This window comes from Kwoniella botswanensis, chromosome 1, assembly GCF_036426115.1.
Source record: "Kwoniella botswanensis chromosome 1, complete sequence".
NCBI lineage: Eukaryota > Fungi > Basidiomycota > Tremellomycetes > Tremellales > Cryptococcaceae > Kwoniella > Kwoniella botswanensis.
Window position 1 is genome coordinate 11,422,704 of NC_088599.1, and position 18,915 is coordinate 11,441,618.

General features: G+C 44.1%; 7 protein-coding genes across 7 annotated transcripts; 4 read left to right on the forward strand and 3 right to left on the reverse strand.

Annotated features, from left to right (window-relative positions):
• Positions 1-341: 341 nt before the first annotated feature.
• On the forward strand, positions 342-1,373 carry L199_004302 (uncharacterized protein; the record flags this gene model as incomplete). Its single annotated transcript, XM_064890030.1, has 2 exons — positions 342-495; positions 568-1,373. The coding sequence occupies 2 exons, from the start codon at positions 342-344 to the stop codon at positions 1,371-1,373; spliced, it is 960 nt and encodes a 319-aa protein (XP_064746102.1).
• Positions 1,374-2,062: 689 nt separating this feature from the next.
• On the reverse strand, positions 2,063-4,088 carry L199_004303 (uncharacterized protein; the record flags this gene model as incomplete). The annotated part of the gene is made up of 6 exons (XM_064890031.1): positions 2,063-2,736; positions 2,838-3,220; positions 3,279-3,437; positions 3,517-3,801; positions 3,871-3,934; positions 4,007-4,088. The coding sequence occupies 6 exons, from the start codon at positions 4,086-4,088 to the stop codon at positions 2,063-2,065; spliced, it is 1,647 nt and encodes a 548-aa protein (XP_064746103.1).
• A 3,621-nt stretch (positions 4,089-7,709) lies between these two features.
• L199_004304 (uncharacterized protein) lies at positions 7,710-9,069 on the forward strand (the record flags this gene model as incomplete). Its single annotated transcript, XM_064890032.1, has 5 exons — positions 7,710-7,726; positions 7,807-7,923; positions 7,988-8,162; positions 8,241-8,325; positions 8,384-9,069. 5 exons carry the CDS (start codon positions 7,710-7,712, stop codon positions 9,067-9,069), a joined length of 1,080 nt encoding a protein of 359 aa, XP_064746104.1.
• Positions 9,070-9,369: 300 nt separating this feature from the next.
• L199_004305 (uncharacterized protein) lies at positions 9,370-12,246 on the forward strand (the record flags this gene model as incomplete). The annotated part of the gene is made up of 1 exon (XM_064890033.1): positions 9,370-12,246. One exon carries the CDS (start codon positions 9,370-9,372, stop codon positions 12,244-12,246), a length of 2,877 nt encoding a protein of 958 aa, XP_064746105.1.
• Positions 12,247-12,585: 339 nt separating this feature from the next.
• L199_004306 (uncharacterized protein) lies at positions 12,586-13,818 on the forward strand (the record flags this gene model as incomplete). Its single annotated transcript, XM_064890034.1, has 2 exons — positions 12,586-12,755; positions 12,810-13,818. The coding sequence occupies 2 exons, from the start codon at positions 12,586-12,588 to the stop codon at positions 13,816-13,818; spliced, it is 1,179 nt and encodes a 392-aa protein (XP_064746106.1).
• A 527-nt stretch (positions 13,819-14,345) lies between these two features.
• On the reverse strand, positions 14,346-15,733 carry L199_004307 (uncharacterized protein; the record flags this gene model as incomplete). The annotated part of the gene is made up of 4 exons (XM_064890035.1): positions 14,346-14,420; positions 14,489-14,759; positions 14,845-15,128; positions 15,299-15,733. 4 exons carry the CDS (start codon positions 15,731-15,733, stop codon positions 14,346-14,348), a joined length of 1,065 nt encoding a protein of 354 aa, XP_064746107.1.
• A 482-nt stretch (positions 15,734-16,215) lies between these two features.
• Positions 16,216-18,295, reverse strand: L199_004308 (uncharacterized protein; the record flags this gene model as incomplete). Its single annotated transcript, XM_064890036.1, has 7 exons — positions 16,216-16,493; positions 16,583-16,754; positions 16,820-16,975; positions 17,042-17,330; positions 17,393-17,502; positions 17,610-18,043; positions 18,127-18,295. The coding sequence occupies 7 exons, from the start codon at positions 18,293-18,295 to the stop codon at positions 16,216-16,218; spliced, it is 1,608 nt and encodes a 535-aa protein (XP_064746108.1).
• Positions 18,296-18,915: the final 620 nt, after the last annotated feature.

Sequence of the window (18,915 nt, forward strand, 5' to 3'; positions counted from 1 at the left end):
TGCTTGCTGTAAGTTGTAGATACACGATGAGTTTCCAACATTTCGATTCGACGCGTTGATCTTTGCAACATTTTCTTATTCCTCCCTCCCACGCGTCAAGAGGTTGTTCATATCCTGTGCGGAGTATACATGTATCTCCGCGGGACACGGGGCGGGCCGTCGTCGTGCCTTTGGCTGTGATGATCGACGGTTTGACGGTTAACGCACGTGCATGAATTCTATCTAAGATTCTGGTCTAATTTGGAATGTCAGACCTGTGGGTACATATGAAAGTAGACTTGTTCAAACGTACAATCAATCGTAGATCGCACGACTAGCTGCAGACTGACAGTAAATCTATCATGTCCACTTACACGGAGCAGCCCCTTACCCCACCACTCCTGGACCAGCCTCAAAACGACTATGTTCGCCCTATTCACCCAGAGGACGAGCGAGTAGTAAAGACTCTAATAGGTCTTGGAATAATGGAAGGTCTACCCAAAGCCAACAACAAGAGTGAGCCTCTCTCTTTCTTTGAGATATAGTATTGTATGACCCCTCATATTAACAATATCATCATCTGTATAGTTATTCTCAACCCTTTATGCGCATTATCGATCCTCACCTTGGGATACTTCCTCAATCGTCTTATGTCATTCATGCCTGATGAGAATATCATTTCGTGGTTTACTGCTTTGATCGGCCCATGCCTCGCGTCCTTACCCATCTTAGGCCTGGTAGAGTATATACAAAGACCGCATTTTATTGGTTTGCTGAGACGAACGATGGGACAGTCAGATCTAGTCAAATTCGATGGGTACTGTTCGGAAGGGAAGAGTAAGGGATGGGTATTTGTTCACAATGATCAAATCGTAGGGACCATCTTAGTAGATAGCCAACACCCAGGGAAGAAACTCGTTAGCGTGTTAGGTGATGAAGAGGGTCAAATCAACGAGGATAAACAATTACTCGAAAACAAGGAAAACAAGGAAAAGTCAAACAATCTTAATCTCAGGAAAAGGAAATCCACAGGTACTTCTATTAATACTACTTCAGATAAAGGTATAGTCCAAATACGACACCTGGCGGTGGATTCACCTTATCGCCAATCCTCCATCCCTCTTGATCTCCTTATCGAGGCTTTAGATCAATCGTTCAGTGTTTCAAACCGGAACAAAGTGATTATCGAGCTAGGATATTTCTGTTCTAAGGAAATTATAGATGCACTGAAGAAAGTGGGATTCGTCAAATCAACGTCTAAACAAGTTGAAGGATCAGACTCGAAATTGGAAGAACCTGAATCAATAGGGTTGATGGGCTGGAAAGGATATTGGATGATCTTAAGTAAAGAGGTGTACGAAGTGAACAAAGAGGCTATCGTTGGGAAAAAGTGATAGGATGATCATCTACAGTATATAATGATTCCGCACATTCACAATACCATAACATACATACACTAGATGGTGATACGCATCGAACAGTACTGGCAATAAAACTGTCATCCATGTTTCATATGATCGTATATTTCATAAACACAATGCATAATCCGTTTTTGAGATCAATGGGAATGTGACCTCCTTTTGTTATACAATGCAAATTATATAGACTGACACATTGACACAGAATAATACTCGATTCAATCTGATATCCTTATCTTGGATGGTTCTATTTTGACTGGTTGGAATTTGTATTTTATCCTTTTATGCATGATCCTGCTTCATATGTTGATTTATTTCCTAAATTATGACAACTGAGTACTGTAGATCGAATCTGATTTCCTTCTCCCTTACCCCTTCTATCTCCAGAGGAAAAGGCGTGATATACTTTAATACAGAATATGATCGAAAAGCAACGATTTGTTGATTGAGTAGGAATGAAGATGGATTTTGTGAAAGTGGAAGAAAAGTTGATTATGGTAATGGAGATCTGAGGTGAACCACTGATCCGATAGGAAATGCTTTTGGCGAATATCCACTTGTAACACCACTCCCATAGGTTTGATATGCGTTGAGAGGAAAAGACGAGGAGAACCTTCAATCTGATCTTCCAAGAGAGATTCTACCAGTTCCGCCTTCTAGCCCAATCACCGTCTATCCACATACATATCATCCCTCTCCGCCGGTCTTATAGGCGGTAAATTCAATGGCCGCTGTATGGTCCTCTGATAGGGTGACCGCCCATCTCCACCTCCATCTTGGTCTAACGGCTGACCATAGGGCGTTGAGGCAAGAGCACGCGGTGATATGCCAGACATATTACCATTAAAGCTAGGTGTCTGTGCAGTAGCTGTGATGGGTGTGATGGGAGAAGAGGATGATCGATGTCTTCCATCTCCATCACGATCTAGTATCTGATTAACACTAGGCGGGATGAACGGTGCGGGAGACCGGCTGGGAGCTTGAAACATGCTTGGTAGAGGTAGAATCGGAATTCCATCATCTCCTGGACCAATATTCAGACGGGGAAATGGTGAAGGTGCGATTGAAGATACGGATGATTGAGCTGATCTGCCGTTCATCGATAACGGGGAGTTATAATTGGATGTGACGGAAGATGTGGATGAAGCGGGGTTGTTCGGATTATACATCGACGCGTCAGAGGATCGATGAGATGATGTTGAAATAGAAAAAGGTGAAGGTGATGGATTGAAGATATTCGGAGGTGAAGATGGTCTCGAAGATGGTCGATAAGTTGGGGATTCATGAGTCGTCGTCCGAGATAAGGAGAACGCTGCTAGATCGGTAGCTGGGGGTGTGGCTGTAGACGATAACAGCCAATTAGCCATCCCGGCTCAAGAAAATTATATGATGAATGAAAGGTCAAGAGCATGGTCGTGATCAGAAGGTACATATACTCACGCGTAAAATCATATTTGGACGAGATCTCCTTCAGAGACGGTATCAGCCCATCATCTACGAATCTCCTTTTCCTCAATGTCGAAGGTCCAGGTCCAGGAACAGCAGTCTGAGGCTGTTGATCATCCGAATGGTTTGAATAACCGTAGAAGTCCATGGGTTGCCTCCATACCAACGATCTCGTCGATGTTAGAGCGCTGGTCCTGGGTGAATGCTGCTGGGAGATACTTCTTGATCTACTAAGTGGAGAACGACGGATGGAAGATGGGGATGATGACTGTGATATACTGGGTTTGGTAGTTGTAGTTGATGCTGAAAGGGTTCTGTCTATCGACATGCTACTGCTTGTGTTGTTATTGGCAGGTGTACGTTTCCTACTGGTAGATCTATAAACAAGCAAACGGTTAGACAAACCACGATTAGGAGTGAACAGATTGAACTCACTGTCTTCCTACACTGGTATCCGTCCTCAATTTCACTTTGACACCTTGAGCCGCCAGATGTCTAGTAAGAGGTGTAGACTCGTGCATCCCCTTGAACAACTTGGGTGAGAAAACTTCAAATGGCTCGGATACGGTGCGCGACAATTCTACCACGCCGGTCCTATTCAGATGAGAAAAGGTGTGAAGGGTAGCTTGGTCAGCGATACTGGACCTGATAGTGAATAGGATATGTAACTTACTCTGTCGTATCGTACAGGGTGAACATCAACCTGAAGATTCCCGGTACTCTGACCGATAACTTTGCAAAGATACATATCGCTCCTGGTTTACCATCCAACAATCTCAATTTCTCAGGTGTTTGTATCACTTCTCCGGTGGTCGCATCTGCACCAGTGGGCGTTTTGATCGCTTGATAGTATGGTTCTAGTATCGATGGGAGACCATGATCTGGGAATGGGACTTTGACGGGTGTAGCGGCGACTATGGTGGCTCGGATGAAGAATGATGTGGATTCAAGTAGATGACTAATGGGTGACAACAGAGATATTGATTAGTATATATTGGTCCTGTTAAACGATTGTACCTAGACTTACTCAAGAGGTATCTGATTCGATGACAGTTCTACTACGGGAGGCGGATCCACCGGCCTTCTATCGACTGCATAACAACAAGATCAATAAAGACACGCATACGGAGACCGAGGGACGGGTAAAGAAGGATTAAACTCACTAGTCTCGTTCTCTTCCTTGTAGGAACATAGTCTAGCTCTTTCGGGTTGTTGTCTTACAGTGAGAGTGAACGTTCTATGCATGTTCCAATCGATGTGGTAAGCAAACCGATTTCTCAATGTTCAGGGATGTGTTACTTGATTCATGCGTATGTCGTAGAGTGTTTGATGATGAAGCACCGAAACACTCACTGTTTCGATAGATGACTCAACAGCTTCCTACCTCTATCATCTAATATTGTACCCATCTGAGATACTGTAGCTCATCTAAGCTGGCCAGACTTGACAATATTACGATGGGGATATATGTACGTTGATAATTGATCAAGTTGAATCCTTTCCGATCCGATGCAGCCTATACTTCACAGTAATCACGGCGTTGAAGAGGACGGCGGTACTAAGTGATATCTGGGAGCTACCTTCTAATGATACAAGTCTAGATTCGCCTCTTGAGTAGTTGATGTGAATACGCGAATAGTATTCTTGCCGTTAGTCTAGTTCGACTGATAGCAATGTGTTGAATTCAGATGCTGAATAAAGATCAGACCAAGTTACGAGGTGAAAAAAAAACACAGCTATGACGAGCTGGTCCTGTTCTGGTTGATGATCGTTTATTTAGATTCTCCGTTCTATAGACCAGAGTTTATTTGGTTTGTTTTATTGTTGGCTATTTGCGGGCTCTGTGATTTGTGTCTGAGATTGATTTTGACCCGAGTGGACGTATGTACACTTTTCTTCTTGTGTTGTCAAATGGCAGTAACCTAATGGTGTTAAGCCGAACTGAATTGATTTAGAACTGGTGTTATTGGGAATCGATTTATGTTTATGTATGTGTTGAATAACTGATTAGTCGCAAGTCCGTGAACTATGGTGAAGGGTGAAGAGTAGTGCGGTACGTTGGTTGGTACGTTGGATCTGATCTGATTCCCACAGATTTTTTTTGACTGTTATGGGAAAGTGCTGGGTAAATGCAAGTGCAAGTACAACTCAGGTCGAGCTGGTGAAGCATGAGAAAAAAAACGATGGTACAGCAAAGCAGCAGCGGTTATAACGGTAGGATAACGGTATTAAAATATTTTAACTTTGATGAGTTACTTTGTTACTTTTGGGATTCTCTCGATCGATCGTCGTCACTTTTATTTCCGGTCGTTCAGGTCGTGATACTCGGCTTAATGCGGGGTCAACTGTAAATCCCTTCTCCTCTGCGACCATTCACATCTGTCCCAACACACAACAGAACACGTCAAACATGAACATTCGATCCACTCATGCATACATCATTCTGTACGGATGTACGATTCTGCTGACACAAGTAGGTAGAGGGAGATGTTTGGGATCTCGTCTCAGTGACACACGAGCGAGTAACCCACAAATGAGATGGAATGAGATTGACAAGTCATCAGACATACCCGGAGAAAAGACAGAACCTTAAGGGGGGTCTTTTCACTTTTATCATCGCCTTCAGGTGTGACTTTACTCTCTTGTCCGAACAACAGTGACAGTATTAGGGGAAAGACCCTGTGGAAGATCCCACGGTAAAACGTGGTTATAGTAGGATTCCTGTAAACTGCTCGCCCTCTCCCTCATCCTAAGCTATAAACAGGTCTTATCGGGACGGGAGTATAAGATGACTCACTGTTGAGAAGGGGAAGAAGGAGAGAAGCGGACAAGTCAATTCGGTACACTAAATCTGATTCAATGCACTATATATTCAGGCACACCGTGACGAGTATAGGTCCTGACCTGACCTGACCTGACCTGGGAGAAAACGATAAAACCATTTTCGGGCGAAAATAAGTATCTTGCGTCATCACCTCAGCCAATCCGTCGAGTGCGACTCGTACTTCACTGTGAACCATTGAAGAAGAAAATAAGGAAGCTTCCATGGCTGAAGGACGCCACATCACACTGTGATCTGGTAGATTAACGATTAATCAGTTTGATCAGGAAGAAGAAGGCCCGAATTCTTTGATTCCTTCAGCGTTGATAAGGAGGTACAGTAAGACCGAGGTCTCGCTTAAAGCACGAGCAGCGTATCTTCTCTTCTCTTTTCTCACGACATCAGTTCTCAATCAGGTACTGTACCCAGGATCGACCAAAAGGAAAAGATAAGGTACAAATTGCACCAAAGAGCATCTCCGTATACTACGCACTCTACAACACCGGGGAAACGTGTCTTACTCATGTATCATCGCTTCACGTAAACATGTAAAGTAGATTAAATGATAGGGGCTTTTTTAATTTATTGATTCATTTTCATAACATGAAAAAACGAAACAAGCTTTCGCGCGCTGTGTCCACGTACAGTAGCTGCTGTGCGTCGTGTGCACCAAACAACGTCTGAATATTAAATGAGGCTGATCGACAATATCGTAAGACGATCATTCTCGCAGTACATGTTTATACAGTTCAGCCACAGCGACGAGTTCCTATCTCATATCTGATTGCATAGATGTGGGTGCTGCCACCATCTCCCTTCCCCACCGTATGAACGTAGCTTCACTCGCGGTCGGTCCAACGTCCCGCCGCCCGGTGGTCTGTCGTCCCTCCCTGCTCCTCATCCACCGTCAATTCCGCTCGCCTTTGCCTTGCCCTTCCCCTCTCCCACCATCTCTCTTTCCCTCCTTCCCTCCGACCTCCTCAACCCACCCAATCCTCAATGATCCACTCAAGGTGGAGATGGATCATTCTGTTTCATCAACATCTATGCAACCGGTCACTCAAATTGGTGATGACCGACACGGGAAAAATTTCCCGCGTGTTGTCGCAGATTTTGTAAGAGCAGGTATTCATGACCGGTAATTGCTGAATCATAGCAGGAGGGGCGAGTAACGTGACAATGATGATGTTGTACGTTCACATCACTCGAGCAGTTCGGACCAACTCTCAAGCCCACGAGTGAGCCGATCTATCGAGGTGACTACCAGCAAAGTGTCATGGAATTCATTTAGCAGCTCCATAACCCTAGACGCATCTCTTGCGATCGAGACTTGCTCCAGCTTTTCAATTCTAACCGCTCTATTGGGTGTGGGTCTCGGCACGACTTTTCCGATGAAGCGCATCTGACGATCAATTGAATCGGTGTAGTTCTGGATGGTCCTTTGTTCACCTCGAGACACTTGGCGTACGAGAGGGCGGTGAAAAGATTGTTGGTGACAATTTATCGCTCTACGGCATCTCTGACATCTGACAAGTGTGCAAGATCCCAATCGCGCATGTATTCTGCGGATAAGCAATGAAACGAAGCCTCTTCTGACAGACATTTCCTTGAGCTGGACATGTTCTGCGATTCTGTCCATCCCAATGGGTCGGTCTTATGAGCCCAGTGCAGTTTATGACAGATAGCGAAGTATCATGAACGAATCTTGAGCACCAAGATGTACAGTACTTGCATACCGCTGACTGGTCGCAAGCATACACGTGTGGTCTTGAGGATGAGTATATTTATATGTATATATATGACGTTCCACTTGAGACTTGGTGTTTACAGTGTACAGTGAGTGCCACTGGGTAAATTGCCACCCAAACGTCGAAAGGCTAAAACAAGCAACATCCAAGTCAAGTCCACAATTTGTTTCGTCTCCTTTTCATCCTTCTTCCATCAATATCACTTAGATCACAATCATCCTCTCCAGCATACATAAGTGTCGGGCTAAGCTAAGCTAATAGCTCGGCTAGGCTTTGGTCGAACAGAGCTGAGTTAGGATGCAAGGACTAAATCGGTAGGTTCTGATTTATCCAATGTCGCCTCTCGTTATTCAGATAGACAGTTAACGCTGACTTTATTCAATACATAACTTAGATATATCCCACCGGATTATGATCCCAGGAAAACATCGACATTAAACAAACATCAAGGCAAGAAACATGCTTTGGGAGTTAGAGCTAAAGATATCGATAAAGGTATATTGGTAGTCAGGTGGGTATGGAGTGACCCATTCATTCAAAAGAAGCAGTGAACTGACTGTTCTGTCATACGACAGATTCGAACTACCATTCAATATATGGTGCGGAACATGTAATGCCCATATTGGAGCTGGAGTTCGATACAATGCGAGAAAACAGAAAGTAGGAAATTACTTTTCCACGCCGATATTTGGGTTCAGATGTAAATGTCATTTGTGTGATGGTTGGTTTGAAATCAGGACGGACCCAAAGGTGAGTCATGGTAGCCATATAGACGTCAGGGGCTATGAAGGGAGTGATTGGTGTGCTGATGTACCCCATCCAATTCAGAACGCCGCCTATGTCGTACATGAAGGAGCAAGGAAGAAGGATGAAGATTGGGATCCGGTCGAAAATGGAGGTTTTGCAGTTCATGGTGAGTAACCCGTATTCTAAATGATCAACCAAACACGGATGCTGAGATATCCGTACAGATACCGAAGCACCTTCTGCATCAGAACCACCAGCAGATCCCTTTGCAGGTGTAGAGAAAACCATCGATCAGCAAAAATGGGCAAAGAGGGGTACATCAAGATTAACCGAATTAACAAAATCATCGGATCGTATCAACTCTGATCCGTATCTCGTATCTTCAGCATTACGTAGGAAGTTTAGAGAAGAGAAGAAAATATTGTTGGAGAAACAGGTGAAAGATGAAGGTATCAAAGAGAAATATGGTTTGAATGATGATATGATACATTTACAGGATCAAGACCAGGATGAAGATAAGGAAAAAGAGAAAAGAATATGGGAGATCATCAAAGAGAATAGAGGAGAATCCAGTCAAACCAGCTCACCTTCAGCCATACCTACATCAAGAGGACAAGGCAAAGCTAGATCATCGGATAGTCCAAGTTTGGTGGATATGTTAAGAAGAAATACGGGCAAGAAATATGATCCATTCTCTAACGCATCTTTCTCAGGCTCTTCGACGAGCAGTACACCTGTCAAGTTGAATTCACCACGTATTTTTGATAGTATGAAAGGAAAAGGGAAGATAAAAGGGAATATGTTAGATAATATATCACCCAAACTGAAAGATAAAGAAGGTCAGACCACTTCAAATGAGGACAGATCTGGATTAGGAGGAGGCCTGTTAGCTGGATATGGAAGTGATTAATCGATCTCCCGCTACACTCTTCGCACAAGTTTTCATCATCCTTTCATTTCGACACTCCCTGGACATCCTTTCAGCCGGTCTCCAACTACCGCGCATCTTCACTATGGACCTCGGATGGACGATTTGATATCCTTTGATTAGGGCATCTCTCGTCTCAGCGTCCATGTCAAAATATATCCCGACTCACTTGTACAAAATGTCGCGGAAGATGGTCAATCCAATGCATGAGCTGACACGATATCGGACACGAATTTACCCACCCTCACTATTGATCAGTATCAGATCAACATCCCTAACGCAATGGCTACAATACGCACGTATCGCTCGTCCCCCAAATCCATTCAATCAATAGTGATTGTCCTATTCTTGCTCTTAGCGGCTTATGTATTTTTCAATGGTAATGGTGGAAAGAAGAAGACGAAAGGTTCAAAATCATCCGCTGGGGAGGATCTGGAAAGTGGTAGACATACTTCTCGCAGTCGGAGAGGATCAGGGGATTTGAGCGATGAGGATGGTAAAGACCGAGAAAAAAGGCGGAAAAGAGAGGAGAGGGATAGACGGAAGGGCAAAGGTGGTAGATTGATTAGCGGTCCTCCCGGTGAAACGGGCGGTGATCGATCTTCAGACGATGGGAAAAAGAAGAAGAAGGACAAGAAAAAGAACAAGAAATCCAAAGAATGGGACAAACCACCTTCCGAACCACCTATTTCAGCTGCTCCGGACCACCGAACGGCTACACCCTCCAGATCAGCTTTTAGACAAAGACTACCGGATGACAGTCTATCACCCACGCCAAATACTCAGAATGGGAATAGAATCAGATGGGTAGATGAGGAGAACAATCTGAAATCACCGGTGACTAAACATTTCAGGAAATGGGGAGATTTCATGGGCTTGACAGACGACACCGACAAAGGAATTTTTCAAAATGCAACTAAGAAGGAGGATAAAGCGGGTAAGAAATTGCCCTTCCCTTCCAGGTGGTCATCTGAGCAAATCATTCGACAACAAGCGGAAAATGAACAGAAAGGTGTAGTTACGGATAAAAAATTGCAAATACCAGAAATTATCCTGCAGATGATGCATCAAGTTGAGAAGACTTCACAAGCGAAACCATCCGATGCAAGATTATGGGACGTCGCATTACAAGATTCATGGGATGACGATCTTGGGAGTTTACCTACAGTCGCTATGACAGTCATGGAAGAACTAAGTCGGTTCATAGGGAGGAAGGAAATAGCGGCGATCCAGGCAAAGATGGAGCAAAGGGTAAAGAAGAAGGCCAAATTTGATAAAAGTAGGAAGTTCAAGAATTTCGTTGCGAGTCTAGAAGTTGATCAGGATTCACCCGAATTCCCATATAAATTCGTTTTGGGATGGTATCTAGATACTTTCAGAGCCAAAGCGTATGCATCCAGAATGATCATCGATAACAAGACTACACCGATGACCACCGATTCCAACATTGCCAGAGTATCTTTCATCCTAGGTTGGCTGGAATATATCGGTGAACTGAACAAAGCTCAAAGGTTATTTGTGGGCTGGGATCTATCTGGTTTGACTTTAAGGGCGCAAGCTATGAAAGAAAATGGTACTCATTACCGACTTGACGTGACGATTTTCTTACCTTGCGAATTGGAAGATCCGTCCAAATGGGCTCAGAGATTCCAACAATCATGTATGGCTTTCCGACATTTTCATTCAGAAATGGTACGACAGTTCAACAATACCTCGAACGATTTCATGGATGGCAGCGCTTTCAAAAGACGTCGGTTGATTTTCCGTCCCGGGTGGATTACCAAAGGAGTCAACAAATCGTCTGATCCTACACCTGATCAATCCGTCGCTCAACGTACGTTGATACGACGAAATCCGAAAGTCATTGTTATCCCCTCTCAGAACGATGTAGAAGGTAATTCGAGATTACAAGATCTCATGAAATATGCAGGATTAGATTCAACAAAGAAAATGATGAGTCAACTCGCACCTGGAGAAGTGATTTTCCAAGATATACGCCAATTCCAATGGGATAAAAATAGCTTGACCCCTCGGAATAATACTTTAACACCTGAGAATTTCTGGTTGGCGTATCAAATTGCAGGAGATCGATTACAACATGAAATGGAGGTTGACGATACTTTCTTACCTAGAACAATGTACGACTTTATACGTTCTTTGGATCTTGGTAGTTATATACCTTTTCATCGAATACAATCTGAAAGACAATTTCTGAGAATAAATGGATTTCCAGCATTGGAATTATTGATACTATCTTATATACCCCTTGGACAAGATGGATCTACAATTGAATTGATCTTGGATCCGAGATTTGGTTTGACCAGAGAATTGGAGAATGAGAAGAAACCTACAAGACATTTGAATAGACAACCAATAAGGTTGAAATTGTTCATTGCCATTTCGGATATACGACTAATGGAGAATATCCAATCAGACTTAGATAGGTTTTTCGCTACTCTAGCGAACCAATACCTCAAAGAGGGAATGAGAAAATCACAAATTAGAGATACAATTAGAGGAATGGTATTTAAAGTGTTGGATAATGTTTATGTGGTTGATGAGAGTCAGGCTAGTATGGCTCAAGAAGGTAGATTACCTAAAGGTATGAGATTAGGATATGAACCAAATTTCCCTAATCAACTCCTAGGTGACGATACACCTAATAACGGTCAAAGTGGTAATCCATTTAGATCACCTAGACCTACTACACCTACAGCACCCCCTCAATCGCCGTATGGTGCTAGACCATCACCATTCTTATCTCCCTCTTCTCCAGGAATACAACGACCACCTGCACCTGTCCCGCAAAATGGTCAAGGACCATTCTACCCGCCTACATCACCTTCTAACTCCAATCCTACCGGAACCCTAGCCACCCGACCACCAGTACAATTCACTGATCCCCGACGAGCCGAGGCTGCCGCGGAAGAAGCTAGACGAAAGGCTCAAGAAAATGCTCAATTCTCGCCACCTGCACCTGCACCTGCACCTGCACCTGGGTCACCCACTACTTCGAATTATAGACCTCCTTCGGTAGCTGATGCTGATGATGAAGAGGACGAACCTCTACCGCAGGGGAGATTTGGCAATCTGAGAAATGCTGATGGGAATGTATCGAGGGGTGGATCAGGGGAGAAAGGACCTGAGACGTTGATCTAGGTATAGCTATATCGCATGTATTGACATGCATAGGATCCAGGCGTATTGATACTTCACAGATACAGTATAGTACATTGAAGCTGACGCGTCAATGAAAGTGGCACCAGTGTATAATACAATATTGACCTTCCTCTCAAACGTGTAACTGATGAACGCCCTTCGCACATCCTTTGTTTTCTAGCTGAACATCGAGCCTTGCATTCGTCCCTTCTTCCAATCCAGAAAGGATCACTCAAAGAGTCTCTTTCTTTATTTTGTGCTGAGTAGACATATACATTCCCCTCAAAGTTGAACAGTAGTAAATGATCTCTACTTTCTTTCCGCTACTGCGTTCCCAAAATGAGCAGACCATCCATCAATCCGGAAGACGATGAGGATATGAAACTGTTTTACAGAATTATGAACGAGACATCAAGGCAGACTACAAGTGGCGGGTATGATATTCTGGTCGACGACTCTCAATTTTCCGCGAGCTCCGTTTCGCCATCTGCAATTGACATGGAAGGAAGGTAAGTAATTACTTTAGCCTCTTGTGACACGCTGAGTCGCTTTCGATTCTACAGAGGGACCGCTCGATATCCATCCCATTTTCCCGCGAGTTCCAATCCGCAGCATATCACAAATGCTTCCGGAGAGGGGTACAGAGATCCACCTGCCGACGATCGCAGCTTCACTACATGGCCTGACCAAGATTACCAAAACACGTATATAAGCGGACACAACCTTACTCCGTCACAACCACAATTGCTTCCGCATACACCCCATCCTCTTGATGGCTTTAGCGTGGCTGATGGCGGCTTCACTGTGAATTACAATCAGTCTAAAGACCTTTTACCTACCTACTCTGCTCAACGACCAACGTCCTTGCCAGTCGAGACCTCCCATGGCCCTCTTTCAGCCAATGTTGAGGAACGAGACCGACAGACTCAGCAGGCGCCCGACAATGTCAGTATGACATACACTAGAAGTACTGAAAACCAAACGCGAGATCGTTTTGTGAAATTATATGATAAGTATGCCAAGAAATACGGCCGAGCTCCATCATACTGGCCGTTGAACATTATCATACAAATGGACCAGTCCGACAAAACCGTGATATTTGGTTCCAATAGTTCCAAACCATGGACCGAGTTGATCAATACCGATAAGGTGCAGCTTGAAGTTCAGGAAGATGATCGTTCGGTCGTCATCAAATGCAGCGACCCACGAGACGTCTTGGTATACACCTTGATGGACGATACTTGGGGCATCTTCGCACAGTACAACAAATCAATCAAGAATATTACGTCGGCTTCGCTCGACGAAATTGATAAGGGTGGGTTTTTGCCGGTGATTGCTTGTCAAAGTCTGAGACCAGTCTCAGAACGAGCTGGTAAGAGCAAAAATGAGATTGCAGCTCACTATCGCTCTCGCTCTGGGAACATTGAAGACCGTCACAATTCAGTAGCAACTGAATTTTCTACCAGTAAAAATTATCCTCGCTGTACGGAATGTGGCGATTATTCGAGAAATCTTGATGTTGGTTATAGAGCGAAGTATGTCCAGTCGAAGGCCAAGATAGGCATACAATGAGAAAGGTAAAAGTTGATTAGTAAACCACATGAATATATATTGACACTCGGACTAAAGAGTATGAGGTAGATGATCTCCTAAGCGATCCATAATTTGCTTATCATGCACAAAGTACTGTCCATTCCTCTCAGAGGAATGCCCCAGCACAAACCCGCGTGAGAAATAAAGCTTCCAAAGAAAGTAGGACGATTGTAGAGTGATCAAGCGGGAGCTACGAAAAGTGGAAGTGGAGGAAATGGTCAGCATGAGGCTTTCGACGTTGTAGGCTCACCATTTTTTTTGGCCACGCGTACTTCGTAGAAATCTGAAAGATTGATCTTTGTTATACATGCATACGATCTTGACAATCATGCACCAGTCACTACCTTCAAGACATTTTGCTAACTAAGGAACCTTCAGAACGACTACCCATTTGATATTGTTATCTACAGACGATCTGACTTATCGATCATAACCTCTTTATCACCAGTTTGGACTGTACGATGCTGATCAGCCATATCGCTCCTGTCATCCCTCGTTCACGATCACTATAGCACCCACCTATGAAGTAACGAAGCGTGATAGGCATGAAGCTGTTCTTCCCTATTCATATCGAGGATCGCCTACGATCAACATAAATGATCACGTCAACTTCAAGCCCAACTAGTCTCCGAGATGGGAGTATACTGACATGAGTCATCGTCCTACTCATATTAGGCCATTTCTCCTCCCCTCCAATCATAGGATTAAAAGGTCTCCTCACTCCAAACTCAGTTGCGGGGAGAAGCATGAAGTTATATGGATTATTTCGATCCAGCTCCGGAGCATTATGATGTCCAGGCGTAGAACCAGTTGCTGTAGGAGGTTTACTTACGGGATAAGTGGGTTTGATATATTTCATTTTGGCAGGATCGGGTTGTGTGGGATGTCGGAATTGCCATAAAGCTTCTTTCTCTTGTTCCCTACGAAAGTACAGGAGTATATTAACCACGAACCGACCTCATGCCATATATATCAATGAGATATATACTTGGTATTCGTACTCACTTGATCAATTTCTTTTCATATTTCATCCTTTCCTTCTCACCTTTTTCCCAAGCTTTCATACTAATCTTATACAACTTCTCTTGCTCCTTTGACTTCCTATTCCATTCTCTCTCTCTTTCCTGATTCTCCTTGAATATCATTTTCTGGTATGAACGAGGTAAGTAATCAAAGTTTTCTGGATAGTTCGGTACGAATCTTGGCATCTTATACGGGTTGGGCATCGTTCCTGGTAGAGCCATTTCTTCGGTAGGGGGATCAGATATGGTTGGAAGTGGTCTCGAAACCTGCTTGATGAATGGCAAAGGATGAACGGCCATCATGGTGTAAGCAAGTTTGTACAGAAAGATGTATATCCCGTCAGCTGAACCAGAATGACACAGCATCATCGTCATCTACTCTATTCCTTTGGCGACGCACAGACATCATTCAATCGCTGATCAGTACTCTCACTCACCTTATACTCCTTCTTGATGCCTTTATCAGGATAGCCATACATACTCTCATCCCATTCAATCTTCTTTCCAAACAACCTACTGATCAAAGAAGGTTTCTTCTTATCGTATCCCCATCCCCACGCATCGGGATACTCTCCACCACCACCACCTAGTCCCTGGGCTTGAGAATGATTCGATAGACCCTGACCTTGTGAATGAGAGCTCATACCATTCGTAGCCCTATCACTCCAACTGACACTTTTAGCTTGACCTTGGGTTTTGGTGCGGCCCAGATAATCGGGCATAGGTAAGTTGAGTTGATCGAGTGGTAAGGCAGGTGGTTTGGTCATTGTGTTGTTATTACCTGACGATTGTGCGAGGGAACTTGGAAGACCTGTGGAAGATGGCTGAAGACCATTTGGACCTTGGGGACTCTTATTCTTTGAGGAGAACATTATATATGCACACAGTCATTTGATGCGGTGACGATGGGTTGATGGTCATGAGTAAGTCATCAAATACCACGAGTCGAGGAAGGGGCGTACAGGACAGATCTGACAATCGGTGTGTTCGATGCAATGCAGCACAACGAATTCGTGGGCTATTCAAGTGCATGTCAGTACAGTGCACTCGTATCGTGTGGGAAGTGATCAGATGATGAAGTATATTTTGATGGTCATGTAAGAAGAACAATAAGAATCCTCATCATGATCTCTCAAAGCAGTCTAGTCCTCAGTTGTGTGTGGGCTCTCATCGCCGCTACACCACTTGCTGACCCTGAACATCCTGCTACAGCATCACTCGCTGCCATTCATCTGTTACATATAAGTCACATCGTGATGGTTCAAGATACCAAAAATGAATATATCAAGTATATTATGCTGAATCTGCGTTATAAAGAGAGCATACCATTCACTACAAGCCGATGAGATTGCTTTTAAGCACCGGTACCAAGGGAAGGAGGCAATGAGCTAGCCGGATCAGCACCATTTCCTCCTTTGTTGTTATCCCTTTCCCTATTTCTGTCGCCCCTATGTCCACCTCTACCACCACCACGACCTCGTCCACCCCTACCTCCTCTACCTCCTCGACCACGTCCACCTTTGAAATCTCGTTCTCGTCTTCCTCCTTTTTGTTGAGCATCGTTCAACTTGTCCGCAGCGAGTTTACCTTGGAAGTTGGCTCGTGTGGTCCAAAAGTTTCGTTGCTCCTCCTCTACAGATGATCAATAAAACAACAGCATATCAGTACATGTTAGTCTCAATATTGAGATTCATATGATGGAATGGGTGAGGAAGACTCACCATCCATTCGTGCCCATTCTACTTCGGCACCACCAAAAGGCATCTTCTGTTCCTTGAGCTTAGCCAACTCATCATCCGTGATAACAGCGGCATCGCTCTTGGCGATAGTACCCGATTGAGATCCTGGTGGGAAAGCAAGGAAAGGGTTCTCGATGACTTTCGAGACTTGGGCCTAATAACGCCGTCAGTTTGATCACCGACTGACAATTTTGAGAGTAGGGAAAAACCAAAACTCACCTTGAGATCTTTCCAATCACCGTTCTCACCATGATTGATGAACTTGACAGCAGCGTTGTTCTCGAATGGGATTTTGGAAGGGTCAAGGATCTTTCCTGTATGTCGATCGCATTCTAACATTACACCTTTGTATTCTATAGTGAGGGGTTTGGGCTCCTACGAAGTATCATCCAGTTGTCAGTAGGCTTCTATGAGCGAGCTCTCGACGGAATGGCAGCTCACCTCTTTCCTAGATTCCTTTGAATCCCTCTCTTCACCATCTTCATCCCTCTCCCTCTTCTTAGGGTTCTTCTCTCCACCTTTTGAGAAGCCAGGTCTGATTCCCACTACAGCAACATCCTCTCCGATCTTAGCGAGCGAAGGTAACATTCCCTTCTTAGCTTTGTCCATCTCCTTGAAAGCGTTGAACTTCCTTCCTGCATCTCGTGATTTGCCATCTTGTTTACCACCTCGGTGAATCTCACTATCTGGGATACCCTTCTCCTTGGCTTTCATCTTTACGTATTCGTCCCTAGGTCAGACAATCCCATCAGTTCAGATCAGAAAGGAGCCGAAAAGTACGTCCAGACTCACTTTGACATCTTGGTCATCTCCTCGCCATCTTCAGTAAATTTAGGAATAGTCTCTTTTGCCAAGAAACTCTTCATGTCCTGCTCGTAGGCGAATTCAACGAAGACAGAGCCCTATAAGTATAAAATCAGCATATGTCAGTCAAATTTCCTTCATCAAAATCAATCGACCTGCTATAGTCTGTCGCTATACCGGTCTGCAGATAAAATATTGCGCTCACCTTGAATTTTCCTTTACCTTTCCCAGCTGGACCTTTATCTTCCAAATCGGCTCTCCTCAATCTCACAGCATTAATTTTCCCGAACTGATCAAAGTAACTCTCGATTTTTTCCTGCTTGTTATTCTCTGGATCATCTTCTCCGAAACCTTTCACATAAGCTGATCGAGTCCAGGCAGTCGCATTAGGTTCCAGAGGTCTTTTCCTTCTTACGTTCTCTCCGTCAGCTGATAAAGCCACCAAAGGATCTTTTCCTTCTTCCTGGATCTTCTTCTTCAATGCGTATACAACGAATGGTTGACCAATCTCCTGGAATTCCTTCATTCGTTTGAAAGTTAAGATGGTCTTGAGGGGTACCCAACCTTCGGTGTTGCAGCATGTAAGGGAGAAGAAGTATTTGTCGACTGGTAAGTTGGAATCGGAAAAGTAGAAGTAGACTAGGAGATCATATAATATAATGTCAGCATTGAGCTGAAGTTGGTTCTATAGTTCTGACATTGTAAACTGTCTCAAAACTTACTTTGCTTTGAGGCCTTCTCAAGCAATTCCTTTACTTCCTCTTCGCTTTTACCTTCTACAGATGGGAGAGGACCCAGTTCCTCAGCTTTGACCTCTACAGCTGGTTCTTCCTGGACGTCTACTTCCATAGCAGCGGCGGTAGCTTCAATCTCTGGTTTGGCTTCGGACATGGTGGAGGGGTGGTGCGGTGTAGTGCTATAAGATATGAGGTGGAAGACCGAGTTTGAGGTGGTTGATTTTGATGCACGAGTAAGCAAACTGGCTGCAGACTATGTGTGCTTTTGAATGTACAGTAAGAGTGAAGTACAATGGAGAAGCTGGATGGAATGAGATACTAGCTATCTATCTTCCTGATACATGCCTCTATGTGATCTCTGATTCTCAAAATTATTTAGGTTGAATTCTTCGACTGGAACCAAAATAAAAAACACGAGGCATCCTCACTTGACCTTATATCTCCGCCGGACTTATCAGACGAGTGGCAAATGTGGCAGTGGAGGATGTCCACCTGCGCAAGAATCCCATTCCAGCCATCTTGGACCCTGAAAAGATCATATCGAGCAAGTTGATATACTTCATCCATCGAGATGGCAATCCGACTACCTCAACTTTTGCTTAGTCCTCAGGTCATGTCTCATGAGCGAAGAAGGAAGGCGGATGTGATCATTATGGGCATGCTCGATGATGCGTAATGACTGACCGGAATGAATGGTAATTTTCATTCTTCACTGACTATCTGCTTCCAATTATTCTGATTCTTCTCTTCCTGACCACCTATACATTCTTTACC